General features: G+C 29.2%; 2 protein-coding genes across 2 annotated transcripts; one reads left to right on the forward strand and one right to left on the reverse strand.

Annotated features, from left to right (window-relative positions):
* The first annotated feature begins 4664 nt into the window (after window positions 1-4664).
* On the forward strand, window positions 4665-6543 carry LOC101251901 (tryptophan decarboxylase TDC1). The gene has a single exon (XM_004243253.5). It carries the CDS (start codon window positions 4805-4807, stop codon window positions 6317-6319), a length of 1515 nt encoding a protein of 504 aa, XP_004243301.1. The 5' UTR covers window positions 4665-4804; the 3' UTR covers window positions 6320-6543.
* Window positions 6544-9625: 3082 nt separating this feature from the next.
* LOC101251599 (2-oxoglutarate-dependent dioxygenase 19) lies at window positions 9626-15230 on the reverse strand. The gene is made up of 4 exons (XM_004243252.4): window positions 14813-15230; window positions 11641-11888; window positions 10499-10823; window positions 9626-10058 (listed from the first exon to the last, which is right to left on the reverse strand). The coding sequence occupies exons 1-4, from the start codon at window positions 15203-15205 to the stop codon at window positions 9807-9809; spliced, it is 1218 nt and encodes a 405-aa protein (XP_004243300.1). The 5' UTR covers window positions 15206-15230; the 3' UTR covers window positions 9626-9806.
* Between the last annotated feature and the right edge of the window lie 2356 nt (window positions 15231-17586).

Consider the following 17586-nt stretch of genomic DNA (forward strand, 5'->3'; position numbering starts at 1 on the left):
AAGAAAGTAATAGGAAGAAGAGAGAAGATTTTTATTTCTCCGAATAATATCATAATTTGAGGTATACTCATACAAATACATTACAAGAAAACCTTTTATTTATAGGAAAAATTGACTTGATCTCTCTAACTAAAATTTCTTACTTTTCTCCGAAGTATCTCTATGAATAGACATTCATTAGAAGACAAATATATTTATATCAAATATCACAGTTTTAAATTTATTATACATATGCACATATAGAGATTTATTATATTAAAATCTCTAGATGATGACAAGTTAACCCTACATGGACGATATACAAAACTTTAGTGTTTCCAAAACTGATTACTCCTCAGCTGATGACAAATTAGATAATAGCAAAATATTAAAGTAAAATGAAGAGTTAATAATAACACATTATTATTTGAAGCCTAATATAATCCATTATAAAATAAAGTTTTTTTCTGAATCGTGCCTATCCCAAACAAATTTAGTAATTTACTATTAATTTAGAAAAAAAATTCAACGCAAAAGATAAATATAAAACACGCCATGATGACTCAATTTTATACGTGATCATTTATTTTCCATTTTTATTTGGGTAGATTAAACCGTTTCAAATTTAAATTGTGCAGTTGGTCGTTTCAAGCATGAAGTTTTTTGCTCCTTTCCCATTTTAAAGGAGCAACGTCCTCTTTGACTTCCCTAGTTATTATGCATGCATTTTTAAGTGCTGGCAAAAATTTAACGAAGAATATTTTTAAAAAATTAAAATAAAATTATATTAAATATATTTGTACATAAAATTAAATATATATTCATAATAATTCACTTAACTTTTATATATTGCATAATTTTTAATAATGAATATGAATCAAAACGTTTTGTCAAAATTTGTATATTTTTAATAAAAACATTATGGATAGGTAATGAATAGTCAAAGGCACAGCTTGTGTAGAAGGATAATGATGACCAACGTGACACAATATGTGGGTTGGAGGGGAATAGAGAAAATAAATTCAAGTCCATTTCTTTTACTTATCCTTTACTGAATATAGATAATCATAAAAAATAATAATTAATTTTATTTATTTTAAAAATAATTACTATACTATAATTTTAATAAACACGATAATTAAAATGGATCGAAAAAACGTAAGGGACATATATATTTTGCTACGATCTTTGACCTGCGTTATGGTTTCATACTATGTAGTATAATTTTCTACTTATCACTTATCAGCCAATCAGTATTGACATCATGAATGCGGCAAAATTTGTTTGCAAATTTATGAATTTGTTTTTTTATTGTTCACTATTTCATTACACATGACAATTAATTTAATTATGACATACCAGTGAGTAGTGAGACATAATATAAGTATGCAGTTTTAAATTGATAAAAATATTATTTTATCAAACTACTTGTATTTTCTGTATTTTGAAATTTTAATTTTGACTATTGCCACTTTAATTATAAGTTTGAGAAATGATAACTTAATGGCAAAATGAATTAAAGAAGATAAATAGTTACCTCTAAATTTAATAAAATAAGCAAATATTTATTTGAAATTTTCTTTATACACTAAACAAGTAAAAACAAATTGAGAGAATATTAATATGTCATAGTTGTCAATATTCAAGTTCTTTGACTATTAGGAACAGTCTCAACCTTCAACAACTAATTGTTCATATCCAAAACTCTGATGCAATATTTTTCCTTGCGGTGCAACATGTTTTGGACAACAGTCTCCTTCTAACGATCTAACGGATAATACAATGCTTTTAAATTTTTTTAATTGAGATATTTATATTGAGGCTGGATTTAATTTAAATTTACTTTGAGAAATTTGACGGAGAATGGAATACAAAGATAATTTCGTATTGAAGAAAATTTAAATATTTAAAAAAATATATTTCCAAATTATAAGTTATAATACTTTCTTATAGTTTCTGAAATTGATATATTTCTATTTAGTATCAAAGAGTTAATTGAATTGACTCTGAAAAAATATATTTCATATAAATTATAATAAAAAGGGTACTATGATATTAATTATATTAACAGTATAATAACATCCGTTCCACCATATTTATGAAAGGCTTTTTTTTAAAAAAAACATTTGTTTTTTTTTTTTAGAAATATTGTACTACATGTTATTTTTAATATAAAAATTAAACACTAAAGAATTAATTTCAATATATATAATTAATACAAATATTATTAATGTCAGCATTAGTAATATTATACTATACAATATTTAACATTATGCTTGTATATCCTACTAAAGGACCACTAAATGTATTAGAGCTAGTAATAAATAGTACTCAAGTTAGTAACCAGCATTAGTAAATAGAACACCATATTCTTTTTTAATTATATAAAACACACACGATTTAAGGGAATTCAAGTGATTTAAGGCCTCCCACTTTAGACCTCTGATATTTAATTATATTGTACAATTGTTATGTCATGTCAAACATTTTCTGTTACAAACAAAAAGTACCTCATTTGTAATTTATAACTTTTTACATGTGGGTCGTAAAAGTAAGAGGGGTGAATTAAAATTTCCTTTAGTCGATTTTTTATTCTAGTCAGTCAGTCACTCGCACGTTAGTAAAATAAAAAAATAGTAAAAGTCAAGAAGGATGAATTGATTTGTTGATTTATGTCCATATAATTTATGTGCATGAGCAAGTCAATTTGTTTCTTTGTATGATGATCTTCTTGTGATTTTGAATCTTTGGCTGATCTTGTTAGTTAACTTGAATGCATCTCTTAACATTGATTTCTTCCTTGTAGTATTGGATGTTAACTGATCTTGCTGTGTTGAAAGTATCATTTGATTGATGCACATTATCTCTTTCCTTCCTTAGTTGATTTGTTCTACAATCTTGAATACATTCTGCAATTTTGTATATACTTGATTGATTTATGAAATTTATGATTTATCATGATCTGCTTGATTGATTCTAGGGTCTGATTGATTCTAGAGATCAAGACATATCTTTATTGCAATAGTAAATACAATCTTGAATATATTCTACAATCTTAAATATATTTTGATTGATTTTTGGAATCCCTGATTAATCATGATATGCTTGATTGATTTTGAAATCTGGTTAATTCTAGAGAACAAGACATCTTTCTTATGCAATATTTGTTTTTCTTTTGTGTCTCGTACATCAAATCATGACTTTCACTCTTGATGTAGTGTGATTTAGTTTCTTTTCTTTTTGATTTCTTTGTCCTGATTGATGGACATATTTTTTCCTTCTTTAGATGTTATATTCTTGGCTCATTTTTTAACTTTTTTTCTGCAACAAGTCACAAGTCAATTAAGTATTTCACTATTAAAATTATCGGATTCTATGAGACTAACAGGTCACACTTAGAGCTATCAGCTGTATAAAGCACACACAAAACCGTCAACATATGTGCTTCCTAAAATTAAAATTATATTAAATGGTATCGGTTACTTTAAATATGTTCTACCCATTCTTGTGTTGTGTCAACACGAGTATTACAAACAAAAAAGTACCTCATGTGTGGTTACGATATAAAAAGTATTTAATTAAAGTTATTTTAAATTAATTAGTATTAATAATGTTTTTTTTATATTTATTTTACACGTAATGAAATAATTTATTAATAAGAATTTAAAATTATTTTCAAAATTTGTGAATAAAAATTGGGTTCTTCTATATTATGGTAATTAGAAATGATTCAAAGACACAACAACATACCAAAAGTGTCAAAATGGAGCTCAAACATAGGTAGTCCACCTAAACTGTTTATAATTTAAGAGTTATACTCAATATAATTTGAATTGAGTCAAATCTCAACTCATTTAAATCTTAACTCATTTTATGTGAATATTAAATTGAGCTCAATTTAATCTTTAATTTTTATTCGTTTTAAAATTTTTTATTTGCATTGACGTAACACATGTTTCTATATTAAATATAGAGATAATGCACAAGTACCCCCTCAACACATGCCCAAAATATCAGAGATACTTATACTATATTAAGATTCTATTACCCCTCGAACTTATTTTATTAATAATTTTCTATCCCTTTTCGGCCTACGTGACATATCTTGTGAGGTTAACGGTGGTTAACTTTTTTTTTAAATCCAGTGCCACGTAAGCCGAAAGGGGGTAGAAAGTTACTTATAAAATAAGTTTATTGGGTAATAGAACCTTAGTATAGTATAAATGTGTCTCTGGAATTTCGGGCATAGGTTAAGCGGATACGTGTGCATTTTCCTTTAAATATATCAATTACTAGTATTTATTTTTTGAATTTATCCATTCATTTGTAATATTTTTGTTATAGATTTTCTTTAATTGAAATTTAAATTATAATTATAAAAGTCAAATAACGATATGTTAAAATTATTGATATTAAAGAGATTAAATAAGACTGATCATAACCCAATTTAATTTTTATATCAAATTACCAATCTGTTTAATATGTTTAATTTTAACTCCATCTGATTAGCACCTGGCCGCAAGCCCAACAAAATTGGCTGCTTTTGAATTTTTATTACTACAACCAATACCAAATTCTCCTTTTTTGTCTCAACTCTAATTTCTCTCTTCCTAACTACCTTTTTCCCTTTTATTTCTCTTTCCCCATTTAATTCAATCCCCGTCACCTTTTAATTTCTCCTATAAAATGTACCTTTCTAATTCCCTTTTCTCTAACTCATTATTTATTTCTTACAAGAGTAACGAAATATATACTTGTTCTTCTGTGATCAATCTCATTATTTTCACTGTATTAACGTACCTTAAATTGTTCCAAAAATCAAATCATGGGAAGCCTTGATTCCAATAACAGCTCTCCAACCCAAACCAACGTTCCAAAATTCAACCCGCTTGACCCGGAAGAATTCCGGACCCAAGCCCATCAAATGGTGGACTTCATTGCTGATTACTACAAGAATATTGAGACCTACCCGGTTCTAAGCCAAGTCGAACCGGGTTATCTCCGTACTCAATTACCCGAAAATGCCCCCTACTGCCCCGAACCATTCGAGGCAATTATGAAAGATGTCCACAACCATATTGTCCCCGGTATGACCCATTGGTTGAGCCCGAATTTCTTCGCATTTTTTCCAGCTACTGTTAGTTCCGCAGCGTTCATTGGTGAAATGCTTTGCAATTGTTTCAACTCCGTCGGGTTTAACTGGCTGGCTTCGCCGGCCATGACGGAGTTGGAAATGATAGTCATGGACTGGCTCGCTAATATGTTGAAATTACCAAAAGCCTTCATGTTTTCTGGCACGGGTGGTGGTGTACTTCAAAGTACAACCAGTGAAGCGATCCTATGCACGTTAATTGCTGCACGTGATCGTAAACTCGATAACATAGGCGTTGATAACATCGGAAAGCTTGTAGTCTATGGTTCTGATCAAACGCATTCTACGTATACCAAAGCCTGCAAGGTAGCTGGTATTTTACCATGCAATATTCGTGCGGTGCCAACTTGTATTGAAAGCGATTTCGCTTTATCTCCCGCAGTTCTACGTGGAATTATTGAAGCTGATGTTGCTGCTAGACTTGTCCCGCTTTTCCTCTGTGCTACTGTTGGGACCACTTCCACTACAGCCGTCGATCCTCTCAGCCAGCTGGGTCAGCTGGCTGAGGAATTCGACATTTGGCTTCACGTGGATGCTGCTTATGGAGGGAGCGCATGTATATGTCCAGAGTTTAGACGATACCTCGATGGAATTGAACGAGCTAACTCATTGAGCCTAAGCCCTCATAAGTGGCTACTAAGTTACTTAGATTGTTGTTGCATGTGGGTGAGAGAACCAAACGTGTTAGTCAAGGCATTGAGCACGAATCCTGAGTACCTACGAAATAAACGATCCGAATACGACTCGGTTGTGGATTACAAGGACTGGCAAATCGGTACGGGACGAAAGTTCAAGTCTCTCCGATTATGGCTCGTCATGCGTAGTTATGGCGTAGCCAATCTTCAGAGTCACATCAGGTCCGATGTTCGTATGGCCAAAATGTTTGAAGGGTTCATTAGGTCTGATTCGAGGTTTGAAGTTGTCGTGCCACGACGTTTTTCACTCGTCTGCTTCCGGTTCAACCCTAATAAGGAACATGAACCGGTGTATATCGAGTTTTTAAACAAGAAATTACTTGATAGTGTTAATTCAACGGGTCTAGTTTACATGACTCACACAATAGTTGGTGGAATATACATGTTAAGGTTTGCAGTAGGTGCTACTCTCACGGAGGACAGACATGTAATTTCAGCTTGGAAGTTGATTAAGGAGTCGGCAGAAGGTTTGCTGAGAAAAAGTGTGTTTTAATTAAAAAATAAAAGAAGAAGAATATATGTTTGGATTTGTGCATGTTTATGTATGTATTTGCATTTGTGATTGTTTTGTAAATTTCAGACAAATAAGTCAAAACAATCTGCAGTTGTTGTAATATATATAATATAGTTCTCTTAATATTTGAAATAAGATTAATCTATCAGCTCTTTGGTGGAATAAATAATGAAAAAGAGGGTATTTTTTTATCCTTTGATACATATGGTGTTTTTACTACATATTTTTTCTATTTCAAAATAAATGATGTTTCCTATAAAATATTATCATTATTTTTCATTCAATTTTTATCCTTTTATAAATAAATGAAGGTTTACCTAACTAAGAAATCATGGAAGAGTTACTTTTATATTTAAGGCATTTATGAAAGTAGAGATATTTTTACTTTCCAGGAGTAAATATTTCTTGTAGTAATTTGGAGTCCGACATACTAGCTAGTTCAATAAACTTATAGATTTCTCCTACATAAGTAGGGTTGACAATGAGGCGGTATAGGGCGGTGTGGTATAGGTTGAGCTTAATCCGTAAAATTTTTAATTCGCCTCGACCCGCCCCGCTCCGCAACAACTCTTTCTATTTTCAACACCCTGCCCCACAAGAATTCGCCCCACATAACTTTTTAAATAATTTTTTTTAGTTATGTTTGATACTAAAAATAAATTCACTGTATTAATTTAATTAATAGGATAGTCACTTAAAATTTTATTTTTTAGAGGTCAATTGGAAAACATGTAAGAAATAGTGTTATTTTTTATTGAACCATTTTCATTTAATATTTTAGTAGCTTTGATGAAATTATCTTAATATCTAATGTTGATCTCTCCCTCTTATAACAAGTAAAAAGTTAAAATTAAGTTTGAACCACATAAAATCACGCCCCACAATAATTTTTAAAAAACCCACTTTAAACTCGTCCTGCAATATGCGACACGCCCCACACAACTTTAAACCTGCCCCCGCCCATATAGTCTTAAACCCATCCCGCCCTGCCCCATTGCCATCCCTAGAGGTATGCAATCATCATAATTCACGTCACTAATAATCGAAGTTCTCACAAAAGAAATAAATCACTTTTATTTATAAGGGTTAGAGTTCAAGAAGAAGGATAAACTAATGAGCTAAAGACTCATTGACACCTCTTATGGGTGAACGCCATGCAATATGTATCGGTTCCCCGTATTGTTATTTGAAAGCACAATATTCAATCAGTGTTATTTGATTGATTTTATATATATATATATATATATATATATATATATATATATATATATTCACTAATTAATTCATCTGTCTCACTGGTTCAAGTTTAATTTAGATTATTTCATTAACCCTACACAAACCTAACTCAAAATTTATTGATTTATTGGTCCAAGAAGTACAAAACTATTTAGCCATTGAGTACTCCCTTTAATCTTTAGATTATAATCTTAGGATTACAAAGTATTATTTCAGATGTTACCATATATAAATAAAGGACTTAGTAACTTATAGAGCTGATAATGAAAACATTTTTGACATATCAATGAAGGTTAGCTTGTTATAATGAGTACTATATTTCCTATTTGCAACAATCTGTATATTGTTAGTTAAATCATATTGTACATACAAGATTAATTTGTAATAGATGATGAACCCCTTGGTGAAAAGCAAGCTTGATTCTGTTACAACTATATGAATGCATTTCAGATAGATATAGATCGAGAACGTACACAACATGTAGCAATAGAACCACCACTAAATAACAACTTTGCAAGATGAGCAATTTACTACCTAGTTAGGTAGTTGGTAGTTGAACGTTTATGGATATTTACATATATAACGTGCAATCAAATCTTAATTTGTACAAGGAAAATGGCTTACGTTGATGATCAAGCAGCAATATATATATAATATATAGAAGATAGACATGCATAATGTAAGCAATTAAGTAGTAGCTCAACAATAGATTGCCTTATATTTGAGTTTGATCCTTATAGTGTATGTAATTTAGTTTCAATTTACGAAACATTGTTTCATATGATATTTTTTTATAAAAAGAGAAGTTTTATAATTTATGGTTTATATACCATGGATATTTTTATAGTTATAAATTCTTTCATTAATTTTTTTAAAAAAAAAATTACATTATTTCTAAGTAGAATTATATTTTGTCATCTGCCGTTTGATTTAAAATAGCGTGAGGTAGTAAAGCTAGTTTCGTTTCGTGTGTAACCAGTTGAATACTCATGTTTGTAGTCAATTATAATCGGAATAATAACATGTTTCTAGTCAATTACTATCGGAACAATAATTTTCCCTTCAATATTCAATTTACACACCTATAAAATTAAAAAACATCAATTTCAAAAGTAATTTAAATAAATTATTTATATTAAATTTATTTGTTTCTTAATCCAGTATCTCTTTTTTATTCCCACTATATTAATCTCACTCCTTATTTATAAGGGTAAATATGTACATATATATTTGTTTTGCGATACATATGTACATATGTATTCGTTTTGCGATACATATGTACATATATTTTACAAAAATACTTTTTTCTACTCACTGAATATAACATAAATAAAAATGTAATTGCGGTCTAGCATTTTTTAAATTGAGTTTCAAATATATTTATTTTTATTATAATTTTTATATTTATTAATTATTATGACATATAATACTTTTTATATAATTTTAAAATATTAAATTTTGAGTTTTTCGAGTTTCAATATTTAGTTTGACGTCTTTTCAAATGGAGTACAAATTCAAATATAATTTTAATCTCCAAATATCAAATTCTCAATGACTACGGTCTACTGCTCGATGTTCAATGCTTTCTACGCCCCTTAAGAAACTATGTAAATTTACTATTGTACTCTAATATAGTATTCCCTCTGTTCCTGTTTACTTATCCATATTTCTTCTTTTAGATATTCCTATTTATTTGTCCATTTTGACAAATCAAGAAATGACAAATTTTTTTCTATTATATCCTAATTTAAACTTTTTGAAAATTTTTAAGTTTTATTTCATTTCTTTTTGAAACCATATTTAATAAGGGTAAAATTGTAACTTTACTATGTTAATTATTGTTATCTTAATATGTGTGTCTTTTCGTAAAGTGGACAACTAAATAAGGAGTATATCCTATCCTAGAAATGAAATTTTATATAATTGACCATGAATTAATTTATTTTTAATTAATTAAATTGACCAATGAACATTAATTAATCATTTAATTTTTCTATGTTGATCAAATTAACACTTTCAAAAGTCAAAACTAATACTAACTCACAAGGGTAAATAGAAAGATATATATGCATTGATTTCATAAAATAACAAATATTAAGCACCATCTATTTTTAGTAAAGACGATATATGAATAATTTTAACATAACTTATCGAATTCAAACCAAACGAGACCATGTTATTAGAAACATGACCATGTACGAGGATTGATCGTATGCTAAAATTTAGCGGTCTATATATTATTGTTCATTATCTCATCCAAGGCACTTTTCCCTCTCTTAATAGTGCTTTGTTGGGCTCTAATATAGTCTTTGTAAATAATGGGTCGATACTTGCTTTCACTCTTCTCTTTGATAAGTGGGCTTGCAGGCTGAACTATTGCGTCCATTTTTGGGCCGTGACCCACTGCTATAGAGATTCGAGCTGCCTCCGTGTTGACTATTGCTCGATGTTCTATACTCTTGTACTTTCCATTACTCAATACCTGAGGATATGACTTAATAACGATTCAATTTATTTTAACAGACTCAATTCAATTGACAGAAAGTTGAGCTGATTTATGCTCTCTATGTGACCCAACTGACTCATAAAAATATTGTCAAAAAAGATCTTGAACTTCAAGAATAAAAAGTAAAGAAATCGAAACTTAGTAAAAGTGGATAAGTTGAGTTACAATAACTCATTTAGCCATTTTGACTCGGCTCATCATAGTTCATGTAACTTTTTGATAATACCAAAATGAACTTTTGACTCTACTTGTCCCATTGTCAATCAGACAAGTGGGATCAAGAACTCAAGATCATTCATTTCTAAGTTGATTTGGTGTAATTCTTGTATTTTAAACCCGTCTCAAGTATCGTAATCAATTGACACTCACGATTAAAATATATAAGTTAAGTTGAAAGCAAAAATAATGACGCTAACCTCCAAAAAATCTCCAAGATTGACAACGAAAGTGCCAGGTATACTAGGGACAGAGTACCATGTTTGATTGTGTTTAATTTGCAAGCCATGAATGCCATTGTCCATCACAATAGTGAGACCACCATGATCTGAATGTGGAGCAAGTCCCAATGTCTTGTTTGGCTCAGGACATGCTGGATAATAATTTGAAATTACCAATTGAGTCCCTTCATCTCCAAGTGAACTCTCTATGTAATTTGGATCAAGTCCTAGTCCTTCTGATATTGCACCAAATATTATTACCGCAAGTTGCCAAACTTCCTTTAAGTACTCTTTTGCAACGTCCCTTCACACATATACACGTAAGAATTGATTAGAATCATGAGGAGTTGTTCGGGTGGTAATTACTGATATCTACCTCCGATTATGAGGCATGATAAGGAATTAAAACCAAAGTAGTTTGATTAAGTTATGTTGACACTATTTTCTATTCAGCGTTTGGTTTGTTATATTCAAAATAATATCCATCGCATAAATTTTAAGAACAAGTTATTTATTTAAAGAATATCCTTCATGAAAGTGAAAAGTGATGTATAAATTATAAAAAAGGGTTTAAAGAGATATTTTTATTATTTACCCATTTTATCTCGAGATTAGTTATCCCGAATGTACATACGTAATCTTTTACCAAACTTAAAATTTTATCTTATGTTAGTAAACATAGGTATCATATATAATCGTTTTGGTTCTTTTTGTTTTTGCTTCAGTTAGATGATTAAAAATTATCATTTTCTATTCTTTGAAGGGATAATAGATCTATAAGGATTCACCTTTCGGCTTTCTTAATGGAGTAACAAAAAATACTTGACATGAATGATGATCACCTATAAGAGCTAAATTAGCTAATTAAAGATCATATGGAGTATAATTATTACGGAGAGTCATCATTGACCAATGATTTTTCCTTTATAGTATATTTTTGTTTAAATAATACATATCTCACTAGTTCAGATCATAATTACGTTTGATCATAATAGTTTATCAAATTAAAATTTGTATCACCTTTTGTTCGCTAGATAAATATATATGTGAGTTAAATTAGGTATAATTTATTTTAGATACACAATAATTCGTTAAAATTTAGTAGATATCATGATAATTACCTGTAGGCAGGAGGATTAGCTGGCCAAAGGTGATATGTATGTGGAGTTAGACCACCATAGTGCCTGAGAAAGTCCCTCCAATGAAGGGCATGCTTTCTAGTAGTGGTCAAACTTGTTCCATATCTTACTGGATCCATCACATCATCTGAACCATACTTCATTTTCTCTTCTAATGGAAGATTGAAAAATTCTTCTACCACTTGCACCATTTCATCCATGAGGGACTCTTTTATACCATGATTAGTCACCTGTGGAAATTCTAACTTTTTATTGTCAAAATGTGAATAAATTCTTAAATTTTTATGAAGAAACAATAAATAAATAAATAATAGAGTAATATTACTATATTATCTTTTGGCTTTATTAAATTTAATATTTTGAAAAATATGTTAGATGATAATTAATATTTAGTAGTAAGGATAAAATAGACATAAAAAGTAAATTATCTCTTGATTGTTTAAATTGGACAAGTATTGTTGAATTTTTTTTATATGGTGGACAACTATTCTTGGATGGAGGGAGTTACTTGTTTACAAAGGTGTGACAATGTCAGGGTTTAAAGTACTTCATTTACTTTGTGATCTGAACCCACTCTCAACCCAAGATCTGATTTTTGAGTCGAGATCCGACCGTGACTTTCAATCAGAAACCCGACTTCTTAATCGATATCCAACCTCAACACTTGATTTTTATGACTAATCTGGAAACAAACTTGATACTTGACTTGGGATACGACCTCGACTCTCAACCTATAATATGACTCTGACATTTAAGTCAAAACCCCACCTCGACACGTGACTAGTGATCCAACCCCGACACCCGACCTTGGAACCGACCTTCATCTTGACTCGAAAAAATTACGTGGATAAGTAAACATATACAAGTTAACTAACTAACACAACTATAGTTTGATGAAATTATCATTTGCCACTAACTTACATTCATAATTATGTGACCCACATTCTAAATTTGTATAATTCGGTTCCTAATAGTATAAATTCAAAATTTATATAATTCGGTTGCTAATTGTATAAATTCAAAATTTGTATAATTTGATTGCTAATTGTATAAATCCAAAATCTTCCAAATTGTATAAATCTAAAACTTGTATATCCTTACCCTAGCTTGTATATAATTACCTTGTTAATATATTTGATTCGTATAAAATCTAAATTTTCTAAACATATAAATACAATATTTGTATATATATATATATATATATATATACTTATCATGTTTGTATGATGGCAAGTGAATTATGCAAACAAAATACCCCCACAAACAAAATTGCGTAATTAGGCAATCATAATTAACTAAAGAGATATATTAAGAGTGTGTTTGGTATGAAGGAAAACATTTTCTGGAAAATATTTTTCAATTTTCTCATGTTTGGTTGGGGCAAAAGTTTTGGAAAATGTTTTTCAAATCAACTCATTTTCCTCAAAATTAAGGAAAATGACTTCCCTTCAAAAATTAAGGAAAACATTTTTCAAAGCTCTCCTCCAATTTTAAATTACATTTTTTTTTTTGGAAAAACATAAATTTTAAAAAAATATTTTCAATTTCAAAATTTTATTTTTTCACCGATCTCTGACCACCCTCCCCCTCTACCCCCCGCCCCAACACCACCCCCTCCCCAAAAAATTAATTTTACTTTTTAAAAATATTTTCAACTCCAAATTTTTATTTTTAAGCTCCTACCTCCCCCCCCCTACCCACCCCTACTAACCCCAAAAAATTAATTTTATTTTTTAAAAATACTATCAACTTCAAATTTTTATTTTTTCTTTCCTACCTCCTCCCTCTGCTCCCCCCCCCCACCACTACCCCCACCCCTTATCACCACCACCCAAAAAAAAAATATTTTTAAAAATATTTTCAATTTCATAAATTATTTTGTATTCTAGTAAAAATAAAAAATATTCCTCAAAAAAATTTTTCATTCATAAATCAAACATTAAAAATCATTTCCGAAAAATATTTTCTACTCACCAACCAAACATGAGAACATAAGTCCAAAATCTACTTGTTTTCCAGGAAAACATTTTCCTCCATACCAAACACACCCTAAGTTTAATCTTTTTGTCATTAATGAAATTTCCTCTCACGCAAATGGGGATCCCAACCTGATCCGACTAAGGACACAAAAGTTGGGTCACAAGTCGAGGTTGGGAGTTAGATTCTAAATTGAGAATTAGGAATCAAATCCTGGATTAGTAGTGGAAATCGGTGAAAATTTGAGGTGTGAGGTTGAAAAAGATAATTTGAAAAATATTTTTCTTCATACTAATTACTAGGGCTGTTCATGGTTATGGTTAACAATCAAATCAAATTGCAATCTGAATCAAATCGATTAAAAAAAATTGATATCTGGTTTAGTTTGGCTTGGTTAGGTTTGGTTTTAAAATTTTGAAAATCGATACTATTTGGTTTGGTTTTGGTTTTACTAAAAAACAACCGCAAGAATAACCAAACCGAACCGATAGTTTAGATATATAAATTTTATAATTATTTATATATCATTCGTAAATAAATTAAAAATATTTTGTTTAAGGTTTTAACTTTATCATTTTTTCAAGCCTAACACTTTAGCCAAGGTATAACAATCTCAAATCCAAGTCCATCAAAATCCATTTTATTCTTTACTTACTGTATTTCACATAAAATAGTCACACTTTATCTTAAATAAATTACTTTGTTCGTGTAATTATAACTCTAATATTGCTTGATTGCTTGACTGAACCGACATTAGTTTTTTTGTAGATTGTTCATGTACTTGGTATTTGTGTCTATCGAGATATGTACGTCCTCAAAAAAATTATTACTTTCAAACCGAATAAACCAGAAAAACTGAACCAAACCAAATCAAACTGACAATAACCAAAACCGATGGTTAATTTTTTTCGTTTGGTTTGATTTGGTTTTAGAAATTTAAAAAACTGACTAAATTGGTTTGGTTTTGATTTTAATCAATATCCGATCCAAACAGAACCACGATCACCCCTACTAATCACCCTTCTCGCTGAATAACTTTTGAGTTAAAAAACAAGGTTAAGTGACCATATCTAGTTAATAAATTATATCTAATGGCGTGAAACTATCAATCCACAAGTACACTTAACTTAAAACTGAAAATATAATTGAAGAAAGAGTTGAGAAAGTTAATAGTTACCCTAAAGAATCCCCATTCAGCACAAGCAGAACTAATGGCATGTATAGTTGATAGTCTTTGCTGAACAACAGGTCCATTGAGTCCACTCATATCAATAACTGGAATTGAACCATCAATCGCCATCGATGGCCTTTCACCTTCTGGAATTGGCAAAACAAACTCCAAAGGCACCATTTTCATGTTCTTTGAATTGTCAACTAGGTACTTCACACCTTTTTTGTAATCAATATTACAATTATTTAGAACCATTACTGGGCTGTTGGAAGAGATTGGGGTTTGCTTATAGGCTATTTTTGACCGAATTTTGCTTTGCCGCATGTTGTTGCTATTTGGATTGTACATGTTCATTAACATACGATGGTTCCACCGGTTGAGTTGAAGTAAATTTGCCATTGTAATAGTTTTCAAAGAAAAGATCTAATTTCTATTTATTATTATTATTAATATTATACCCCTCAACTTTGTCATTTAGAGCTGATATACCCCTCGTTATAAAAGTGGCTCATATATGCCCTTACCGTTATACAAACGGCTCACATATACCCTGCCGTTATAAAATGGCTCACATATACCCTTCATTTAATGGAAATTAAAAAATTAGTTTAAATTTATATTTGTTACTTCTAATTTTTTTTTAAAAATTATTTAGGGGTATATATGATTCTTTTATCAAAGTTCAAGGTATATTTTAATTTTTTCAAACATAAATTATTTTTTGACTTCTTTTATTATAATTATTTGAGTTTCTTATTCTTATTTTGTTTTTTCTTTCATTCCTTAGTTTAAAGAAAAAAATTTAAACTATTTTTTTTTTGTATGTATTGTAATTTAATTTCGTATTCGAAGAAAAAATTTGGTCAACTATAATAAGTTTTACTAGAATATTAGTGAAACATAAATAAATTTGATTATCAAAATAATAATTATAAATTAGTCATTAAAACAAAAAAAAAGTCAAAAAAATATGTTTGACAAGGATTAAATTTACTCATATGGGATTATATTTTTTTAAAAAAAAGAATAAAAATTTAGATTAAAATTACTATTTTTTTCATTTCCGTTAGAGGAAAAGGGTATATGTGAGCCATTTATTTTACAAATAGGGGTATATATGAGCCACTTTTATAACGAAGGGTATATCAATTCTAAATGACAAAGTTGAGGGTATATCAGACCCTTTTCCCTCATTATTATTCTACACAAAAGTATGGGGAGAATAAAATGATTAAGGGCAAATATGCTTTTTGCATAGATATGTAATAAAAGGTTTATATGTGGATCATTAACGTGCAAAAAGTTAAAGTTTTGAGTTTTGTATTCCAAATTTGAAAAGAGATTTCGTTACTATATTGGTACCCTGACGAAAAAGGAAAATAAAGTGGGTTTAGGTAGCTTTTTTGCATCTAAACAATAGTAATAATATCTGCCGCGTTGTTCTCTCTCCTTCCAATGTCTATTTTTACTTTTAATTATTAGGATTTAGGAGTATTATATTGGATGATGAGTAGCACTTTATTAACCGTATTTCTTTCGTTTCAAAAAGGTTTATCTAGTTTAATTTAAAATGATTTAAGGAAAAAAAAAGACTTTTTAAGAGGTTATTCTTTTTCAAACGGACTAAAAAGGAAATAGAGTGATTCTTTTTTAAAATAAAAGGAGTAATAAATAAAGGGGAAAAGGCTCAAACAATTTTGAGAAAAGAGTTATTTATGTATCGGTTAAAGTTTGACTTATTTATGCTATTGATATTAAAGAAAAGGCTGTTCATGTCATTTTTTTTAACTCTCATTTTGTAAAACTACTTTTACATCCCAAATAAGGTTTAACATTTTTCAATTTAAATTTGTGAATCAAATATACTATTTTTGCTTGTTCTTCCTTAAGATCACAAAAAACGCATAAAGAACATTATCTCGCTCATGTATCTATATTCACTTATAATTTAAAAGAAGACTGTTAATTTTAAGGGTAAAAATGAACCCAAAAGGTAGACTGAAGGATATTTTTAACTCAGTACATGAATAAGGCGTATATTTAAATCTTTTTAAATAAGTAAAGGGTATTTTTAGCCTTTTCTTTTTTATACATATAAGAAGTATCAAGTAGGATATCTTTTTAATTTCATATACACTATAAAAAAGATATTATATAATTTACCGTTTTCTTATAGTGATATAATAACTGATAGAAGACTGGCAAATTAATCACCCTCATGTGATGCACGAAAGCAATATAAAACTTAAATGATCAGATTCCTTACGTTTCCTTAAAGAAATTATCCAATTTGGATAAGAAGGAGAACAATTACTTTATTTGTCCAGGGAGGACAAAATGACTATAGTATTATACATATAAAAAAGAAGGCCCAAATCTCCATAATATGTTTTGTTATACTTAATTGCAAGTAGTTTTTGGAATATTAATGTGCATACTTGAATGTACTTGATTAAATACATTTTTAAAAGCGGTAAGTGCGATTAAAAAAAATAATTTAAAATAAAATACCAAGTTGGAAAGTTGTCCTTGGAATTTTCATTATAATATATTTTTTTTCCAAATAAGATAAAGAATATTTTAAAAAAAATACATATTTTTTCTGATTCAATGAGATAATGTGTTTCATGCTATCATTCATCTATATAAATTGATATAAGTTTAGATAATAATGAGATTATTATTCATATGTCAAAAATATAAAGAAGGTAACCGTGTTCAACTATATCATCTATCTCCTATTTTATTCTAAAATTGATAATTTTAAATTAACTACATGT

This window comes from Solanum lycopersicum, chromosome 7 (genome assembly GCF_036512215.1).
Source record: "Solanum lycopersicum chromosome 7, SLM_r2.1".
NCBI lineage: Eukaryota > Viridiplantae > Streptophyta > Magnoliopsida > Solanales > Solanaceae > Solanum > Solanum lycopersicum.

Excerpts from the sequence above, each read along its gene's own strand:
- LOC101251901 (XM_004243253.5), top strand. The coding sequence starts at position 4,805 with ATGGGAAGCCTTGATTCCAATAACAGCTCTCCAACCCAAACCAACGTT.
- LOC101251599 (XM_004243252.4), bottom strand. The coding sequence starts at position 15,205 with ATGGCAAATTTACTTCAACTCAACCGGTGGAACCATCGTATGTTAATG. Across the intron at positions 11,889-14,812 it reads CTGAATGGGGATTCTTTAGG|GTGACTAATCATGGTATAAA; the intron begins GTAACTATTAAC and ends GAATTTCCACAG. Across the intron at positions 10,059-10,498 it reads ATCTTGGAGATTTTTTGGAG|GTATTGAGTAATGGAAAGTA; the intron begins GTTAGCGTCATT and ends TCATATCCTCAG.